General features: G+C 39.6%; 1 protein-coding gene across 1 annotated transcript in view; it reads right to left on the reverse strand.

Moving 5' to 3' along the window:
- The window catches only part of fstl4 (follistatin-like 4), a 232,858-nt gene extending 214,868 nt beyond the window's left edge, over positions 1 to 17,990 (reverse strand). Inside the window, exons 1-2 of the mRNA XM_028596403.1 lie at positions 17,956 to 17,990; positions 3,029 to 3,188 (exon numbers count right to left, since the gene is read on the reverse strand). Of these exons, the coding sequence (XP_028452204.1) occupies positions 3,029 to 3,178 (150 nt within the window). The 5' untranslated portion in view covers positions 3,179 to 3,188; positions 17,956 to 17,990. The remainder of the gene's footprint in view (positions 1 to 3,028; positions 3,189 to 17,955) is intronic.
- Between the last annotated feature and the right edge of the window lie 2,257 nt (positions 17,991 to 20,247).

Below are 20,247 nucleotides of genomic sequence, written 5' to 3' on the forward strand. Positions count from 1 at the left end.
ATCAATCTTAAATAGGTGGCTGCAGAGAGATATCACAATTTTTGGGAGAGTTTTATTATCCAAAATGGACAGCTTATCCAGATTTATATACCCGGCTTTCTCCTTACCCATCTCTACAAACATGATCAAATCCATAAACAAGATCAATTTTAATTTCATATGGAAAAACAAATGTCAGTGCATAAGGAAAATCGACATGGTTAAAAACTATGAAGATGGAGGTGCAAATGTGATTGATTTTGACATAATGAATGGTGTTTTGAAATTAAAATGGTTAAAATCTTTTATTAGTAACAGGCAGTCCTTTTGGTTTACTGTCCCCAATTTAATATTTTCAAAAATGGGTGGAATAGACTTTCTTCTGCGATGTGATTTTGAATGCAATTTGTTACCAGTCAAACTTTCTGATTTCCATCAGCAGGTCCTTTATTGGAAGTTAATCTACAAACAAAATTTCACACCTCATAATACTCCAGTTTGGAATAATAGATACATATTGATAAGCAGAAAATCGGTGTACATGGAGGAATGGGAATCCAAGGGAATCTGGGCAATTGCTCATTTTATGGACAGTAATGGACTCTTGTTACAGCACGAGGAGTTTTGTGAGAAATATCAACTTCAATGCAATGTCAAGCGTCATGATAGATGGTTGAAATTGAGAATTTAGAGAGGTTTTTTTCTGTGTGAGTCGGTGCATTCCTTCTGGAGAGATCTGCAGAGCTGGTTACAGACCAGGGAAATTGAGATACCACCTCTGACAGTGAAAAATATAAAGTTTGGTGTTTTTGTTGAAGATAAGAAGGTAGATTTTGTTCTCAACAACTTGGTGCTGCTAGCAAAACATTTTATACATAAATGTAGATACTTTAAGACCAAACCCTCCCTGATCCATTGGAAGAATGAGTTCAATCTTTTGTGCAAGTCATTGAAACGTGTTAAAGATAAAAAAAAGTCCTTGAATTGATCTATTTATTTGAAAATCTTAATTTAATTTGAGATAGCCCCTTCTCTTTATTTATTTTCTTTTATATTGTTCCTTATGTTGTTTTTGTAAGGTATAAGCTCCTAGGTTTTGTTTCATATGCTCGACCCGAGGCAATAGCTTTGTTTTTTGAGATGGATTTATGATTGTGCCTTGTTTGTTTGTATATGTTTGTTCTGAATAAATGCTAGTATGCTACATCGTTCTCAATAGCAAAGCACTGCTACAACACACACAAGTTCACCATAATCTACAAAAGAACTACTTACATGTGCGCCCTAATTTAGAAGTCTCCCAGCTAATCCTGCCTTGTAACTGACCGAAGTTGAAAAAACAGCCTTTCTTTTACTTTTATGGAGCTAGCTAGCTAGCTGACATGATCTACATCTGAGCTACTGTGCATGTGCGAGTGCAATCAAAGATAGTGCAGAAGAAGAAGAAGAAAAGAGGTCTCACTCTGTAGCTAAAACAGAAACCAGGTGAAAAGATGATCTGCAGCAGTGAGAGAGAGCTGTGCAGTACAACAAAAATATGGTGTTTTTTGAAAATTAAACCATACAACCTTAAAATACAATTTTGAACCTGAAAATGAGTATAATATGGGCGCTTTAAACATTTGCATTTTACTAGCAGAAATGTTAGCTAAATAATGAACAATTTACCCGCTATCCTCTCTTTCTGAATGCTAGCTTGCTAGTTTCAAAGGCATTTGTAGGTCGAAAAACGTCCAAGAGGACCGCATTTTAGTGGAAGCACGCACTCTACCGATTAAATGCAACACAGTTGTGTCCTAACCTTTACAGTCACTGGTCGTAACGCTAATCAAAATAGAATAGTCGTTTTTAGCTAGCTTTAGTAATGTTTGTCCCTTGTCTAAAACGACATAATTTGAACGGATTGACAAACATTTGACCAATGACCTACTTAGTATCACGGAAGTAGGTAGCTAGACGTCCAGGGTCAAAGCAACCAATCCGCATCTTGCGCCGTCTTTGAACGGCCACCCAGAACATCGCATCTGTACCTGACAGCAAAGTGTATTTTATTGTCATCAGTCATCTGCAGTTTTAAAACATAATTGCCAATTGCAGATCCTCCCATTCCAGGGATATTCAATGAAAAATATTATTATAGCGTATTTGGAGAGTAATTTTAAATTTTTAGAGTGATTTGGCGCCATCTTTTGTACATTTGGTAGATAAATCACATTTGAGCTTTCAACCTAAAATCCAAGTGCTAAGGGACAGAAACCTGTGAATTTCAGCCTGATTAGCATGACAGTAGCCTATGCATTTAGGCTACAGGCTACTGTATATGAAAAATGGGAAATGACAATAAAATGAAAGTGTCTCCCCCCACTCACTTTGTATAAAACAGTGCTTGGCGTATTTTCTAGACATAGTTATGCTTGAGCTCTCTACAGCAAGGATTAACAAAGCCAAATCATCAACTATAGACCTATGGAAAGTATCAGTCCTAATGACCTCAGCATCACAAGAAGTAGAGGAGAGTGACTAGGCGTGATTTCTGTTTTTGTTTATTTGTTTGTTTATTTGTTTTTTCTTTATTTTCCTCGAGACCGCGGAGGGTGGGAGGGGGTGGTTGTTCCTGTTCGAGTGTGTTTCTCTGTTCTGTTGTTTAAAATGAAAAAATAAATAAAAAATGGATCTAAAAAAAAAAAGTGTTTTTCTGTGTTAACACCTCAAAGTAACATTCAGAGTGCTTAACAATGATCCCATGGACATGCATCTGTTCTTCATGGTCTTGGGATTAGAATTTAACAATTTAAAATGGGTATACCAATAAGTTAAAATGCATCGGACTTCTCCCATGCCTCCAGTAATAGCATGAGATACCAAGACAGGAGTTGATATTGGTTGATATGATTGATTCATATCACTGTAAGTGTTACTCCAGCTTGATAGAGAGTGAAGGTGATGTCCTCAGTGGGAAGCAGTATTGTGTCTGTGTGTGTGTGTGTGTGTGTGTGTGTGTGTGTGTGTGTGTGAGAGAGAGAGAGAGAGAGTTGTACAGGATATTTACCATGGAGTGTGGTTCCTGGGAGGAGGTACGTGACATTGTGGCTGTATCAACGCTGCCTCGTCTGCTGCTCTTGCGCCCTTCAGCCAGCCAGCACCCTGAGGTTCCCAGCAGAGCGGCCACAGCCACGGCCCAAACACCCAGGTTGCCCATGAGTGTCTACCTGGTTGGAAGAGTAAAACATATTGCACTCAAAGCCTTGAGACTCACTTTGTTGTCCCCACTGCAGTTTCCAAAAATAAAACAAGTTACACAGCATAATCCTCTTCATATTTATCAGGGGAATGGAACAGTTTACTGGTCTATAACAGACATACCTAAAACTATAAAACTTAGATCTAATCTATATGTTCTGTTATCAATGTTATTAAATGAAAAATGTGAAAGTTGTGTTGTTGTTCGTTACTATGTAACTTTAATTGTAAATCTGCAGGCCTAATTTGTGATTTTCAATCTCCCGTATTCCTATTTGTATTCAAATGCATTTCAATGTCATTTTTTAACTTGCGATTTAATTGTGGGTCTAACAGTTCTTTCATTCCAAAGCAAGCAAAAATAACATCATTGTATTGTCTACAGAGAAGATAAAGACAGATTAACTGAAATCACGTTCAGCTAAACTAATTATGTGCATAGGAGTGTATGTGATTGTAACCACTGTATTGTACAGAATTGGTTGCAGAAATGTCTGCAGGATAAATGAGACAGAGGAGAGCAAATTTCAGAGAGTTCAGAAAGCCTTATTTTTGTTGCTATTTCCAGGCATGACATGACGAGAAGATGTGTTGTTTGCTTAAAGAAGGAAAATAGGCTTTCAATAACTCTGTGTTAAGGGCAAAACTAAAACCTGAAATGATGTTCATGAATGCACACATTTTACACACAATGGAACAAAAGCTATACACTGATCATGCACACACAGCATTATACAGCCACATGAACTTCAAAGACCACACTGATGGGGATAATTATCTGTATTACAAAGGACACAGAACATCTTTTGATGTCAACAAAGAGACAACCCTCTGAAGTCGCAAATGGTGGAGTGTGTATTAACTCAGAAGATCAATTTCACTGCTGTGACACATACACACTAACACGCTGACACAAACCTTCTGGAAAAAATACCCAAAGCATCCCGACTAATACTTTATACTAATACTGTGCTGTTGTTTAAAACGCTAGTGAGTAAAAAGCACACCTGAAGTAGCTGCACCTAACCAAGTTTTTTCAGATAATGACTAGTTCCTTTGGTAAATCATATTAGAAATGGCAACAGTGACGGACTGGTAGTCTGGCATTTGGGCAGATGCCAGAGGGGCCGCGGGCCCTCATGGGCCGGCCGGCCAATCAGAGAGCCACATAATTGTCAAAGTCATGGGGCCACTTAATTGTAAACAGCGGCCCATATAATTTCTCTCAGCCCCCTTTCAAGCATCAATAACAATTTCTTTTTTGCCAAACAAATTTGTCAAAATGCTTCACACCTAGCAATATTGTAATCTGATCAGTATTTATACGACATATGAGTCTCTCGATATCACAGTCAGGGTTACCCTCTACAGTCATGTACTTATTCAGATCAGATGTTCAAAAACGTAAACGTGCATGGTTTGAAATAAAACAAATCTACCTGCATTTCTTTTATTTTAATATTTGTTTGCAAAAGTTAAAATGAAACAATGCCTTCTGGGAATTTCAAGACAGAATCGAGTAGCGTCTTTATATATATTGTCTATGGTCTGCGTCAGCGTGGTTGTTGGAAGTTGAAAATTGGAAAGCTATACTGTTGACAAAAAAATGAATCAAGGCATCAAGCGACGCAAGGGAGGGGGGCAGAGAAAAAGAGAGAGAGAAATATAAGAGAGCATTTATGGCTGACGTTGAAAATGCTGCAAACTGACTGATTTGTTTTTAAAAACAAGTGCAGCTTCAGCTAGCATTAGCGCTATATCTGAGCCAGCACACCAGGGAGAAAGACAGGACAGTGAGGAATATGAGGAAGAACAAAACGAGCAAGAGGAGGATGAAGAGATAACGAATCTATGGAACTAACCAACACAGAACAACAAGCCTGCTGTGGGTCTGAATGTGGATTACCAGAAGTAACAGAGATGGAGACCAATGCTGCAGAAGGGAGTGTAGGTACAGTAAGTTTGGCTACTTCAGAATATTATATTATTATGGAGCGGCTGGCTCTGATGATTCATTCTTTTTTTTATATATATATATATATATGTCTATGTTTTGGTGCAGTTGTTTATAGTATGAGAGTATCAAAAGTGCGTGTTCTTTCCGTTCGTCAAAAGTTCTATCTGCGACCCCACCCCCCCCCAACCGGTGGGCCGCTGGTGGGTGGAAATGCCAGGGCCGTTTTTTGTTCCCAGTCCGTCACTGAATGGCAAGCAGGAATTTAATAATACATGTTGAAATGGTACTGCTGGTACTGCTTTGGAGGACCTAATCTCAGGAGTCAATGAAACATCATTTCAATTGGAATAATATCACTAACTCATGTACATAGGGGGAAATTAGGACAACTTCACATTAAATTGTGATCCAATACACCAAGAACACAAACTACAGACACATTAAGCAGCAAAGTGTTGAATTAGCTCAACTTTCTGATACAGTGGCAACACAAAATGAATACTATGAGCTTTACAAAAGTAGTATTTATTGCAGGGTCATTGCACTGGTGTTTCTTTTATTATGTCCACCCCCTTTAGTGTCTAACGCCCTCCAGAAGAACTTGGCATTTTGCACTGATAAGAAATATTTATTGGACTCCATCAAAGCACTGACTTCTTGTGTGGTCTTATCAGCTGATGCGGGCCTTTATGGTTACACTATGTGACACGGCAGTTTGTTATGTGTGTGTATTATTGTACTTTCCGGTAATGTGTTTATTGTTTTTACTGTGGTCTTATATTTAATATGCGACTTTATTGTGTGTTTTACTGCAGAACCAGTCTGGAAACAAATTTCCATTAGGTGGCCATAAAGTTTGCGACTGAACTAAACAAGGGCACAACAACATGTGATGCATCTTAAACGGTACAGGCGTTTATGGCTTAAAATGTCTGCAGAAGCTCTTCACTAGAATATTGAATATTAAAAGGGTGATTCACCTTGACCTGTAAATACCCTGGTCCTGCTAGCTGAGAATGTGCTGCTCTGCTGATCTGCTTTACATATCTATTTTTGCAAAAGGATACATTTTATATATTTTAAAACATTTTTTATCAAAATTCACTTTACATTTATTTGCACCATTTTACCATCATTTAACCACCATGTAATAAAGTAATTTTTTTGACAAAATAATCTTGTTCTTGTTTTGACTTGTTTATTGACTTTTTAAACTTTATTTTTATAATTTCTGCATTGCAGTAACAGTAAAATGAAACCATTTTTCATACGAATCAGCAGAAGTATTCAGATCTTGTCTTAAGTATAGTAATACCACAATGTGAAAACACTTAATAAATTGAAATCCTGTATTCACATACTTTTTAACGTACTTTAACTTAAAGCTGTATTCATTGATTTCTTTGGCCACTAGTGGGCAGCAGCAAAAGCTGTAAACACGCAACACATTCTCACTCCCATCTCGTAAAATATGTCGTTGTTGTTAACGCTAAAAGTCTCCTTTAGCGTCATATAACGCATTTTAACTAAATGCGCTTGGTCGGGACTATTGGCGTCCCTTTTGATGCAGTTAGGTTAAGGAAAAGCTCGTGGGTTGGCTTACGTTTCCGTGACTCGCGGGAATAACGGGACGGTTAAAGACATACGCGGGACGCGAACCCCGGTCTCCTGGGTGTTTGACCCATCCACCCCGACCAACCTCCCTACTTGCTAAACTCTGTGTAGATGCTGCTCTCCCCGGTACGTTCTACAAACACGCTGAAGGGCGCTTTTTTCAGACACTGACAGCCACTGTCCAAACGTCCGTACCTTACGAGTTCGGAGTGAGAAAGAGTTGAAACACAACACTGACATATTATCATATCATAAAATTAATACTGCGAACATTGTGTAAAACAGTTGCCTATTTACATAGCAGGAGATATACAGATTATACAGATAACAGACTCAGAAAGAAAGCTAGTAAGGGGACCTATGAGTTGAGGATATTTTTGTCACACATACCGATTCCAGTTGGTCAAGAATAAACTTCTGTGCCTAGATGCTCATTTTAGGTTTCTAAAATCATTATATGCAAAGTAACAAGAGGTGTCAAACACATGTAGTGGTGTAAAAAGCACGGTATTTGCCTCTGACATGTGTATAATGTAGCAAAAAAAAAAAATGAAATACTGTACTCAAGTACCCCAGAAATGTAGGCTACCCAATTATAGTATTTGAGTAAATGCACTTTCCACCGCTGCAAACCATACACAAAGTCAGGTCCTGTCAGTGTAAACATCTCTCGATAAGGAACCACCAACATTATTCAGCTAGCTAGCCTGAGGCTAATGGGCCCTCACAGATGAGAGCTCACCCTTGTGAAATTAAACACCAAATGAGATCTGCCAGTCACTGTCTTAATGTGCTGCCTGGCCCCCTGGCATTGGCGCACACACAGCTACTAGACACATCCATACATGAGTACACATGAACACACACACAATGGTCCATTTTGAAATTCATCAGGAGGGAGAAAATCTATGTGGAAGCCATTATTTGACCAGCATATTAAAAAGCTTAAAGAGACAGACACCATTTGGCAGCATTGCTCATTTCAGACTTGTTCAGTGAGGGACTTGCATTTTAAGCAGACTCAATGTCCTAAAAGTTAAATACAATCTATTCAAATCTCAGCTACCTTCTATCCCTATCTATCATTTTTCATGTTTCTTTCTTCACTACTTTCAATTTTCGGAACACAAAAGTATTGTTATGGGCCAGAGGAGCCCTGTAGAGCTGCCTACAGCCAGCCTGTCTCCCCTTTCATTCACTTACTTTCTGTAAATTTCCTTCAAATTTTCTTCATATAGAGAAATTGGTTTGAAGCCTTTTTAAATTATTAACCGAACCATCCAGTTATTAGTTGAATCACAAGCTTGTAATAATAGGTTTAAAAATGAAAAAAAAAGTGAAAAGTGAAAAATGAAAAATGTTGGGGGAAAAAAGGCAAGAATACTTGCACTGGAGATGCATATGGGAGGGATCACTTTACGGTTTGTATGGACCTGAAGAATGATTACAGCAACACATAACTCAATGTCTCAATGTGCCTATTGGCTGTGAGTATTGTATTATGTAAGATAGAGTTGTGTCCAATAAGGAATAATAAATATAAAACGTTTACTATTAAACCAGGTTTTGAGTTCCATTATTTGTTTTTTGGGATGCTAAAACTCCAGGAACTGAAGTGTTCTTATATAACCCTGAAGGAAATATTCAGCTAAATGCCTATAATGTGCAGCGCTCAGGTACAGTAAAGCACCATCTGCTAGCCGGCACATTTTAAGATGAGGCATTCAGAGGAAGGGGACATCTCACACACCTTTGAGACGCATCAGCTACATTCAGCCAGGAGCTGCTTTTTTTCTGGGTCGAGGTAAAATATTAATTTTCACCCACTGCTTCATTTTAAATGACTGCAAAGATTTCTTAATGAATGCATGGATGGACACATGAAACACACATGCAAACATACAAAAAGATCATTGCTCACTGGAAAGTCTGAAAAGCCTGGTCTTTAATCTGAAATAAAGTTACAAATAGAGATACTGTATTCATGCAAATGTTTCCTAACAGTTCAAAGTCACCAGTTGACCAAACAATATACACCAAGGAAAACTAAATGTTTATCTCAATAGTATCTTAAAAGACTAATTTCTAACCAAACTCATACAAAAGTAATCCCACAGCTTCATGCCGCCTACCTATCATATGACCTAGAGAATTTCTGCATCCAGCAGTTTTCTCAATATAAGAAATGTCTATTAATGTCTATTAATTTGAGTATCAACATACGAGCTGGTGTACTCAAATTAGCGGTTCATTTCAAGAAAATATGATTACACACACGTAAAGCAGACATCAAGACACCAATTTGGACTAAATTAGAACCGATTTGACCTTGAGCCGGGGGAGTTAGTCTGTCTTATAGTAGGAAATGAAAATTGCATGATTATTATAGGACTAATTCTGAGTCTTCTAAACACAAAACCCATTTCTTCCTCAGCGTGAGAAACTACAAAACATCTAGCTCTGCTCTGAAGAGAACACACAAACTGTCAGGCTGCAGCTAATGGTGATATACGTCGGCAATATCATGTATGGATCCTTGTGAGCATAATGGCCCCCGGCAGGGATGTCGACTAATGTTTCTTGTTTCTTTCGTGGCAAGCATTTTCAAGCATTTTTACAATTTTCTGTGTTTTGTTTTATATGTTTATGCTTATGTTAAGCACTTTGAATTGCCTCTGTGTCTGAAAAGTGCTATATAAACAAACTTGACTTGATTTGCCTATGGTGTAGAATGTAGATCAAATCATCTGTTGGTTAAACTGATCCTAATCTATGGCCAAGATTCCCCTCAGCCAGCCATTACAAGAATGTACTGTAGGTGGGATTTGGCCTTACAACCATAGACTGTTAATATTAATGGACAACGCATCTGGTTCAGCGAAGTGCTGCAAATGCGGAGGTGCCTTAAACCTGCATTCTGTCTGAATTCCAGCAAGGGGCGACACGTGTGGTTGCAAAAGGAGGTTGGTTTCTGTAGAAGTAAATGAGAAAGAGACCCACTTCTCACTTGATTTATTACCTCAGTAAACATTTTCATAATTAGTTTATGGTCTCAATCGCTAGTTTTAAGTCTTCTGCAATACAGAATGATGTTCATTTTTTGAATTATGGTCTTGTTGATTTTAAAATCAACAATAAAGCAGGGGTGTTTTAGGGCGTGGCTGTGATGTGATTGACAGGAGGAGTAAACCTCTAAATATGGGCACCTGTTCTACCAGGTGAGCTAACCAGGGGCCAAAACTCCACTAATCTTAACACTAAGTAGTAATTTTGTGCCTAAACCTATCAAAACTTTAACCATAGCATTGTCTCATCATTAAATAATTTATATTATTTTAACAATGATTTGAAACTGTTTTGACAAATGATGTCGTCCTTCCAAGGGGGGGCAACGCTTTTTGTCAAGAGACTGAGTCTGTAAGTAAAAACTGACAAGTAAATGATCACTGCATGCAACCCTACAGCCTAATGGCAACAAGGGAAGGCCTCTAACTGAGCTCTGAGACAAATTCCAAGTGATCAAGCTGAGTTCTCCTTCTTGTTTTCTGTTCCGCCTCTGCACTCTAGGTAGGTTTGCTGTCACAGTTACAAATGACACATGCAGTTCCACTATGACAATCAGTCCCCACTCAGCATGCTTCCTCCCTGCAAGTTGCTGAGTATTTAAAAAGATTACAAAGGAGGGCGGGAGAAAATAACATCTGTGAACGCTGAACACCACACGCTCACTGCTCTAAAGTAAAATGCATATGAAGCATTGTATTGAGCTACTTACATCTATGTACTTTTAGAAAATATTCCTCAATTAATGAGAAAAAGCTGTTTTTGAAAGAGTTATGCGTTTTGTCAGCCTGGTTAACCTGCCACCCTTTAAAAGTAGAAGGTTAAGATTTTCTGCTGTCAGTCATTTTGTAAAAAGTAGGTGTCACTTTTTCCCCCAAATGGTGCATGGCCCATTTTGGAACAAACCTCTCTACATGCTGTTACTCTGAGTGCTGCCTCTAACTGATGCTCCTCTTCAGTAACATTTTTGCTATCATTGTGAGGCTGCCGGCCTATCTGCCTGCACTCGGATTTCAAACAGCTCCTTCCTCAGAAAGATTTCTATGTAGCATGAAATAGAGCCACCAAGGGGATCGCCTTTGCCCAAAATCTTGTCACGACGCTTAGATGCGGCAGCAATTCATTCGTCTATATTTCACTCTTGTTCCTGTGTGGTTGGGGAAGATACTGAAGAGACCAGGGGTGTCAATCTGTCTGTCAGCCATGCATCTGGATCACACGCTCTAACCCTTGTTATCTTCCAGACACTCCAGGTGAACATGATACACATCCTTTCAGGTTTTTTCCCCCTTTAATTATTTATCTTTATGACAAGATACGTGATAAATCTCTGATTTCCAAAGGATGTTCTGAAGCGGTTTTCCCAAAGAGGATTGATACAGCACAGTCGCCCGGAAAGATAAGGTTATGAACTGTCATTCACTCTAATGTAAAAGACTCATAAGCAATGCCCCTTGGAAAGGAGACAGTGTTGACACCTCACTAGTTAAAAGCTGACAGGCCTTATCAGCCAAGGAGCCAGACAGCTCACATTAATAGGATTTTACTCAGACATTTTGAACTAATTAAGAAAGAAAAGATCTAATTAATGATGACTGTTAGCAGTTTGAACTAGAAAGGGAATATCCAGACATGTTTAACCTTTATCAGTCTGGTTTATTTCAGCAATCGTCCTGTTCACTTGGCCCACAGGTTTCCATAATAATAATAAGAAAAATACTGAATATCACTATTATTTAAGACCATTTCAAGTGTGTGCTGTTTGCTTATTTTCATATTGTAATGAAATGAATGGAAACCAATGGCTGCCTGGAATGGCAGTTAATCATACATTTAAAACGCACTGTGGTTTGTAAAATGGTTAGCTGTGAGGTAAAGCTTTTCTGATTTGTAGTAATCGGGCTAATAAAAACGTGCAAAACACTGGCATGGTTCTTTAATTTAATTTAACAGTAGGGAAATGGGTGAAAAGAAAATGACAAAAATTTAGAAAAACGTGAGAAAAGTTCAGCAATTTGTAGAAGAAAAAAGGCACAATAAAACTAACACCAGGCGTAAGCCAGAGGGATACACACAAAGACTAGTAAACAGCGGAGCAAATAATTGTGAGCAACAACAAGGACGCCATTAAAGCAATTAAAATGTGACAAAAAACATATGGCAGCAGTGATAGAAAAAATTATGTTTTGTTTTTGCAGAGAAATAACTGCACGTGTGCATTTTCAGATTGAGGTATTTTAGGTATAAGATGTATTTTTAAGAGAGAAAAAAAATGCGTCTCCCTCTCAGACAAGGCACAGGGACCTCGGAAAGAGCACAGTGCAGGTTGTGGCGCTTTAGCAAGACCAGGTATCTTTATCAGCTTGGGATATTCTGCATTACCTCAGGATTAATTGCTGTCTGACACTTTCTGTCTCTATAGAAGAGACGTAGCTTCAGGCTGTAAGGAAGTAATAAGAAGCCATCTCGAGACTGGAGAAAGAGAATAAGAGGCCCCTCCTTTCTGTGTCATACTCTATTTTCTTCCTCTGCTCTGCCTCTTTACCTTTCTTACTCAACACTGATATTGACTTTTGGCTTTTTCTCTGACAAGTTTCCGTGACCAGATCGGCAGCCCTTGGGTGTTAAATCCCACATCCTGCTTGTCAGGTGGGGCTGAAAGACACAAACAGCAAGTGACTTGTTAAATCTGGAAATTCCCCCGTAGGCTGTATGACATGGCTGCAAGAGCAAAAAGGATATCAGAAGGATCAGCAGAGCCAAAACAGGGTGGTCTGCCTGACTAACAGGACTGTTTGCTAATTATAGAGCAACAAGTGTTAGCCAAAAACATGAAAGAGGTCCTCATTGGTAATGAAGAAAAAAAAAACACACTCTTTAAAGCATAAATGGCTCTTCAGAGGCACTTCGTGGAGAAAAATGTGGTTTCTACGTATAATCATCGCTGACTGAAGAACCACCAGAAGCCATCAATAGCTGCGTGCTTTTCTTTGAAGCCTCATTTGTGGCTGTAGAAGCCAGAAAGGGCAAAGAATCCCTCTCTGATAACATGTTCTGAAATATCAAGATACATTCATACACCAACATCAAATTCATTGTTTCCTTTGTCGACGTTGCCCTAAATGCTCACTGGATGCTGGCTACAAGGTAACTCCAACTGTACACGACTAAATGCAAATTATCCTCCAAAAACCCACAAATGATCTCTAACAGATTCAAAGTTAATACATTTAGAATTTGTAGCTAGGTATTAAAATGTTTTGTGGCGTGTTTGCTTCATTGACAGGCTCTCACACTCAGCCCTGGTGTTTGTCATGTGTGTCTTACTGCAGCTCCACCACAAGCTTCACATTAATTCAGAAATCACTTCTTTTTTTTTTTCAAAATAACAGCAAAGCTGTTTGCAAGGGGTAAAACCAAACGGAACTTTTAAAGCCTGCTTCAATAACTTTTATATCATTAGTCAGAACTTCTGAATATGGAGCGCATATGGAGAACGGAAAAGAGATTTTTGGATATTTAAAATTCACTAGTCATTTGTTCTAATGAACAAGGCTCAGTGCGTGGATATGCTGCTCCACCCAAAATATTTTTTATAACATCTCAGTTCTGATAGTAAGTTAGTTAAATTTGTATACGATCCAATTGCCAATCGGCACAAGCAAATACAACGGAAGATGATCATTAATGACTTCTCAATCTTAGAATTTCTCCATCTGACATGTTGAATGTTTTCAGAGAACAGGAGGAATTAGACAGTAGTTTATGTACGGATATGAGTGAAGTAACATTTCAAGACATTCTTGAATAACACCACCTATCCAAATGTGATATGACAAAATAACTCAAAGCAAAAGAAACCACGATAAAGTTTTAAGATGAGGAATGAGGACTGACTGCATAAAAGGGACAGGCAGATGGCTGACTAAATTCACTGCAGAAAACAGATATGCCAGATGACCTTTCCGTAACCCCTCTACGCATTTATCCCTCTCAGCTGACTCTTTCGTCAGTTTCCTCCATTCAGGCAGAGGAGGCATCAAGCACTCTTTGCTCAGAGCTGCGCTGCTGATGCTCTGAGCTCAGCCGCTGTGTTCATATGGGATGCGGCGGTAAAGGTCATTTCTAGAAGTTCAACATTAGTGATCAGAATTTCAAGTGAACCGTGTTGCCCACATTTTGTGGCCTTGCTCTCTACAAGGAGTACAGCGGACTCATCAGGTGAGTCTGGCGGCCACAGTAATATGTCTGTGGAATAAAAAGGATACAGAATCTAATGGCGCAAGTTAGTGGTCCCCCTCAGTTTCAGTGTCATTCATATTAAGTGCTTCTCATTGTCATAGGCCTCATGCTAATCATGTTATATTTCTCTGGGTTTGAGCGTGTGTGAGTGCCAGTGTGCCCCCGCTACCCATGAGAAAGAGTTTCATCAGTTCAATTTAAAACTAATCTTGTCAGCCCCATCGGGATGCGAGTGTATGGCGAAAGAGGCAGCTCATAAGAGTGTGACTCACCATCTGTAATGCATTTTTACCTTTGTTTTGGAGTACGGCTCATTATACTTCTTCGAAAAATTTGTAAAGCCAAACAAATCAAAGTCACCAGGCGTAAAGAGAATAAAAAAGGAGGAAGAAGTGGGTTTGGTTTACTCGAGGGGGATAACTTTGTTGTGTGGAAATAAATCCTGCCCCTGATTAGACAAGCTCTGCATGGGGTTCAGGCGATGTTATGCCAAGCATTTCAACAGTTCACAAGCGGGGAATTATATTTTATATGAAACATGTAATTTATTCTACTTAAAACTTATATGGACTTGTCATACAAGGACAATAAATTGTTCAGAGCTTGAAGCACCTACCTTTAATTTATTAGGCTATTTGCATGTGTACACTCCACCTGAAACTCCAACTATCTACCACAGTAATAATAATTCATGTGTTCTGAATGTTTTAAATAAACCTGGCTCTATCCTTTCTTGCATTAAAGATTTTCAGTAACGAACACTTTTTGGTTTGACATCTGGCCCGTGTGTGCAAAACACAAGTAAAGTAGATTCACTTGAAACTGGCACAAGAAAGCGCTAAGTTTCTGCTGCCACTACTTGCTATGAAATACATGTACAGAAACAGAATCCTACTTAATCGACCTTAATCAAAATACTGTAGAACACCACTTTAACCTTTCATCTACCTGCTGGACCTTTGTTTTGCAAACAAAAATCCTTGAAATTGCAACTTCAAAATAGTCCTTCTCATTTGGACCAACACTACGGCAGCAGTGCAGCAAGAAAGCAGTAGCATGTGGTATATCTCTGATGGAAACATATCTTCGTGTTGCTTGAACTTGAAGTTTTGTATTGAAGAAGACCGTGAATCTTTTTCTGCATCTATCACCAGTGCTCAAGCTTTCCTCTGTTTTAGCATTTGGGAATGTGAGCAGCCGGGAATTCAAGTGCGTAGAGAGACTGCAAAACGACCTGTTTTCAGCCTCTCAGCTAAAATGTCCTGGAGCAAGATACTGAATTCCTATCTGCTGTTCTGTCGCCAAGTCTGACCTCTGACCAATATAAGTATAACAATCATCATATTATAAAATTGATTTCAGACTAAGCTGGGAGTTGGGTCACTTTGTATGTGCACACATTATTTAGTTTTAGCGCTCTATGTTTGGTTACTTAATGTACAAGCTGTATTTGTCCACAATCAAGCATCAACACTGCAACTCTTACAAAAAACTACTCAATCCAGTTATCCTTTATGAATTTAACAGCCACAAAACAAAAGAAGTATTGACACTGTTAAACAGTTTATTAGAGAGGGAAGGCTGACTACAGCTTATATTTCGCAAGCGTCACTCAAAAAGTCAATTATATGCTTATGCTCATATGTCTAAATCCAGCCTAAAGACATAGTTAAACAGAATGCTGCACTAAGAATAGCCTATCATGCAAGACCCGTGGAAGCGTGTGAAACCTCTTCCTCAGCCCAGATACACAGCAGAAGATTAGACCTTTATTGCCATCCTTGAAATTTTAGCTTTATCCAACTAACATGCATGACATACTGCACACATGCATTTATACACATATGCTGCTTCAAACGGGTTCTGGCTTTTGCAAGGTTTTAGGTGCTTAGCGAGGTACATAGGAGGTACATAATGTTACAGTGAATGCTTTCTTGTTTTGTGTGTTTGTGGTCTTCAGTGTCAATTTGTAAGTGTGTGAGTCATCCCACTATTAGGCTGTCTCTGAAGCACTACAAGCAGCCATAATCTGGTGGACACTGCATTGTAAAGGCTCTCTCTTAGACAGCTAATAAGTTACATACCAGATTGCAAACTGTAATAAGCCCGACTGAGTCACTATTCTGGGCTACATCATAATTTCTCAACCCGCTGACTTTGAACTCAGGGTGGGCTGCAGAACTGCTCTGACAGGGTTCAGGACATGATGTGGCTCAAAAAAAAAACTTTCATTTAAAAAACAAAAAAATAAAAACTCACTTCATCTGTGAACTTGTTCATATATAAATATATATTGGTATTGTGCTGATATAATGCTCTTTGCCTTTGTGATATGTAGTGGCTTCAACCCTGTTCTCAGCTATGAAAAACGCAATGAAGCCAACTTTTGAATCCAAGGCAAATTAATTCATGAACACAAAATGTCCCTTTTTCAGCCCGAAATCATATGTGACATTAACTGTCTATGCTTGCTTTTTCCCCTGCAATGATATAGGCTAATGCCTAAATGTTCTATGTTCCTGTAAATTACCAGTTCAGACCCAGTGCAAACAGATCCAGCTGAGAACCGCTGCCATCAATATTCTCACTCAGGTGCCAGGGCAATGTATTGATCCAAAGCTCTGCATGTGCCTGCTGTATGTAAGTGCGTATGTGTGTTTGTGAGTGAGACTACGTGCCTGAGTTGAGTGTTGGAGGAGCTGTTGGCTCCCATAAAGCTGGAGGGCTAGAATTTACAACCGGTTTTTCACAGATAGCACAGTGATGAATGGCCGTAATTCTGTTGCTAGATGTTGACTCCATATCTGGTTCCAAGTAGAGAGGAAATCCAACAGACCCAGTAAGAAAGGCTGGTGCGCGAGGGGAAGGCAATGAGTGGAGCATAAGGGACCAAGAGGCTGGAGCGTTTTCAGCACCACGGAGAGCTCCGGCGCAATACACTATATCACGGCGGAGTGCGCGCCGACCAATCCTCATTTCCCACTCCGCTGGACGTCACGGAGGCTTTTGCTACCGCTGTGCTGGCTCTCTGGTGACACTGATAAGCTTTTCCCATGAGAGAGCGCTGAAGCAGCTCATTTAACACAATCAGACAAGAAAATCTCGTCTTGTTTAGGAATTTCCCTCCCCTCATTCTTGAGAGTTTTTGCATGCTGGGTGAGTAGGGGGTGTATGGGCTTTATAAGACACTGATCGTTAAAAGATGAAGTCTGCCCAGCGTCCTGCCGAAGAAATTGGCTGACAGCAAGAGGACCTGGTGAGGAGGGGTGGTTAGGTGGGGGTTGTTCGGTCCGGTGATCCATGCCAGAGAGCCCAGCGAGGGATGTCCGTGGCTCACTATGTTTTCATTTCAGTCCCTCTGCTGCTTGAGCAAACCTGGCGCATCCGGGCAGAGGAGTCCTACTGAAGCCATTTATCAAACACTAGCCTGTTGTTTTCGAGCAGGTAGAGCCACTGCACTGTTATACGAGGTTACCAAAAGCTGGCATCTGGTCATATTGAATGATTAATCACACCCCGTGTTGCGCCAGACAATAAGCTACATAGCAGGCAGTGTAGTTAAACACTGTCACAGTTTGTCATTGACATCGCCCTGCGCTATACGGCTGCCTGTACATTCTGGAGCTCTCTCTATTATTGATGCATTTCTCCTCAGCTACTCACAAACTAATTTAAAATGAAAGCACGCCACTGCCATTATCTTTACAGTTTCCATTCACTCACACTCCCAATAAAAATAGTGACGGATACAGCAGCGTCATATGCACCCAAAACAACCAAACTTGTAAAACACAATAAATACGCCCTTAAGCAACCTTGGAGCCCCTATCCCGCATTAGTAAATACAGCTTCCACCTTACCTGTGGTATCCCGAGGCAAGAAGGCAGAAAGGAAGGAAATTTGAGCAAATGTGCCACAGATTTCCTCGCTGCGACGAGAACAAACTGCGCTCTTTTAGTTCCACTCCTCACCTCCCGCCCGGCAGGGTTTAAAGGGTTAGATTAATTATGGGCTGGTGTAATAGCAGCAGCTGCGTTCGTAGCGACGGGTAGCGCGTCCCAACTCTCAGCAGCGACTTGCCATCCTTCAGCTTCTCCGGCAGGTTTCCTCTCAGCGCTCCGCTCCTGCTCTGCCCTATTTCAACTCCTCTCACTCCGCTCTTCTCCTGACGTCAGCTGCTGCACGCCACATGCGGTGCGGCTGCATCTGCAGATTCGTCGCACTGGAAAGCGACACCTGTGTGTGCATGCGTGCATGTCTAAGTATGTGTTTAGACATTCGTGAGGACCACAGAATAGTCAAGAATTCCCCAAAACATCTGAAGCTTATTTGCAGATGTTTTTCTTCATTTATTTCTTAATGTCAGGGTTGGGAACCTCTTTGAATGTAGGATCTAAAATTTGGATTTGGAAACGATTTAGGTTTGGGTTAAAGTTATGCTTGAGTTGAGTTTTTTAAGTTACAAGGATTAATGTTTTCTTTGAGTGCATAGTGTAATACGACAAAAATATACAAACAAATAAAGCCACACAGATACTGTTTTGTCACAACTCAGCAGTTAAAAATGATTTTAAAATACTAAAAATGATTTTACTATACTTAAAATACATTGCCTACTAATGGTAAGAATTACTTGAATGTTGAGAATGTTGTCAAAAGTATCAAATGTATATTTTATTTTGTTTTTCATGGATTGTCTTCCACTCAGACCCTGTAGAGCATTCTTATACAGCGACTGATGGCTATATGACAAACACACACAAAGCATCACTAATCAACAAAGCAATGATGTTCACAGAGGAATTAGACATGCAGAGGACAGGCAGGTATGTCCGAATCACTTCCACAGATGAGCAAGTTTACAGCAGATTACCTGCTTATATTAAGGTTCAAACGTTGAAACAAACACACACACACACACACACACACACACACACACACACACACACGCACACACACACAGTGAGTAATGTTTGCAGGGTTAGGGTTAGACAACATTTACGACGTGTGCACATATCCCAGTGACCCCAACTTCTGACACTATCACATCACACATATTCTTTCTTTCTCTATCCTTCTCTTTACCCCTTTGTATTAAAACCAGAAAGAGGATAACTGCACATGGCACAATTAGGTCTACATGCTGTATTCCAAAAAGATACGAGAATGGTGGCGTCCCCATCAAAATTGCATGTGGCAGTAAAATATTTATGCTTGATGTAACATTTATCAAGGAAGTTAAAAAAAGATGGTTGGAAAAATAAGAAGCAAAGAAAAGGAAAAAAAGGGAGGGGGAATAAAGGAGAGGAAGAGAAAAGTAAAGAAAGGAACTTTAGTCATGATGTTGCAATACTTGATTCCTTACAATACCGTGGGTTTCAATGGAAAGAACACATACCACATACATCACGTGTCAAACTCAAGGCCCGGGGGCCAAATCCGACCCCTTGCTGATTTAGATCCGGCCCGTATATCAATTTGGATTCACAATACATTTTGGCCCACCTAGTTGTGCGCCAAAACACAAACACAGGAAAGTGTTTTTTTAAACTGCAATTATATGACATTCAAAGCAGAATATGTCAGATTTGCCGACTCTGAGGCTCAGAAATCCCCACAGAAGCAGAGAGTTTTCATATCCAGGCTGTGAAACAGGTTGTTGGAACAAAAACAACAAAAATGAGGAAAAAAACTAATAAAATGTAAAAAAAAAAAAAAAAAGACACGCAGTAACAACAGCATGTCAATAAACTCTACATGTCTGGCCCTTGGTGTGATTCTCTTTTTCCAGTGTGGCCCTTAGTAAAATTTAGTTTGACACCCCTGACATACATTGAGTGCATATTATCTACAGCACAACCTGCAGTAACAAGTGATGTCTGATAAGATGGAAAATTGCCTTGTAGCACAATGCTGCAACAATGTTTTCTTTTCATGCCTTTTATTATAGTAAGTAACACATCTCTTCCTCTTTCATCAATGAATGAAAGAAATCAGTTTTCTTCAGGGGTATTTTAAAATCTTATAGGATTTCTACTTGAATTGATAAATTACAAACTGATTGGCAGGGAGGTAGTCAGAGGGGAGTCACTTACATTGATGTGGGTCAAGTAAGAGGAGGTAGGCTAGCTGTTTGAATTGAGCTGCAGCAT

The sequence above is a fragment of the Perca flavescens genome, chromosome 13, assembly GCF_004354835.1.
Source record: "Perca flavescens isolate YP-PL-M2 chromosome 13, PFLA_1.0, whole genome shotgun sequence".
Taxonomy (NCBI): Eukaryota; Metazoa; Chordata; class Actinopteri; order Perciformes; family Percidae; genus Perca; species Perca flavescens.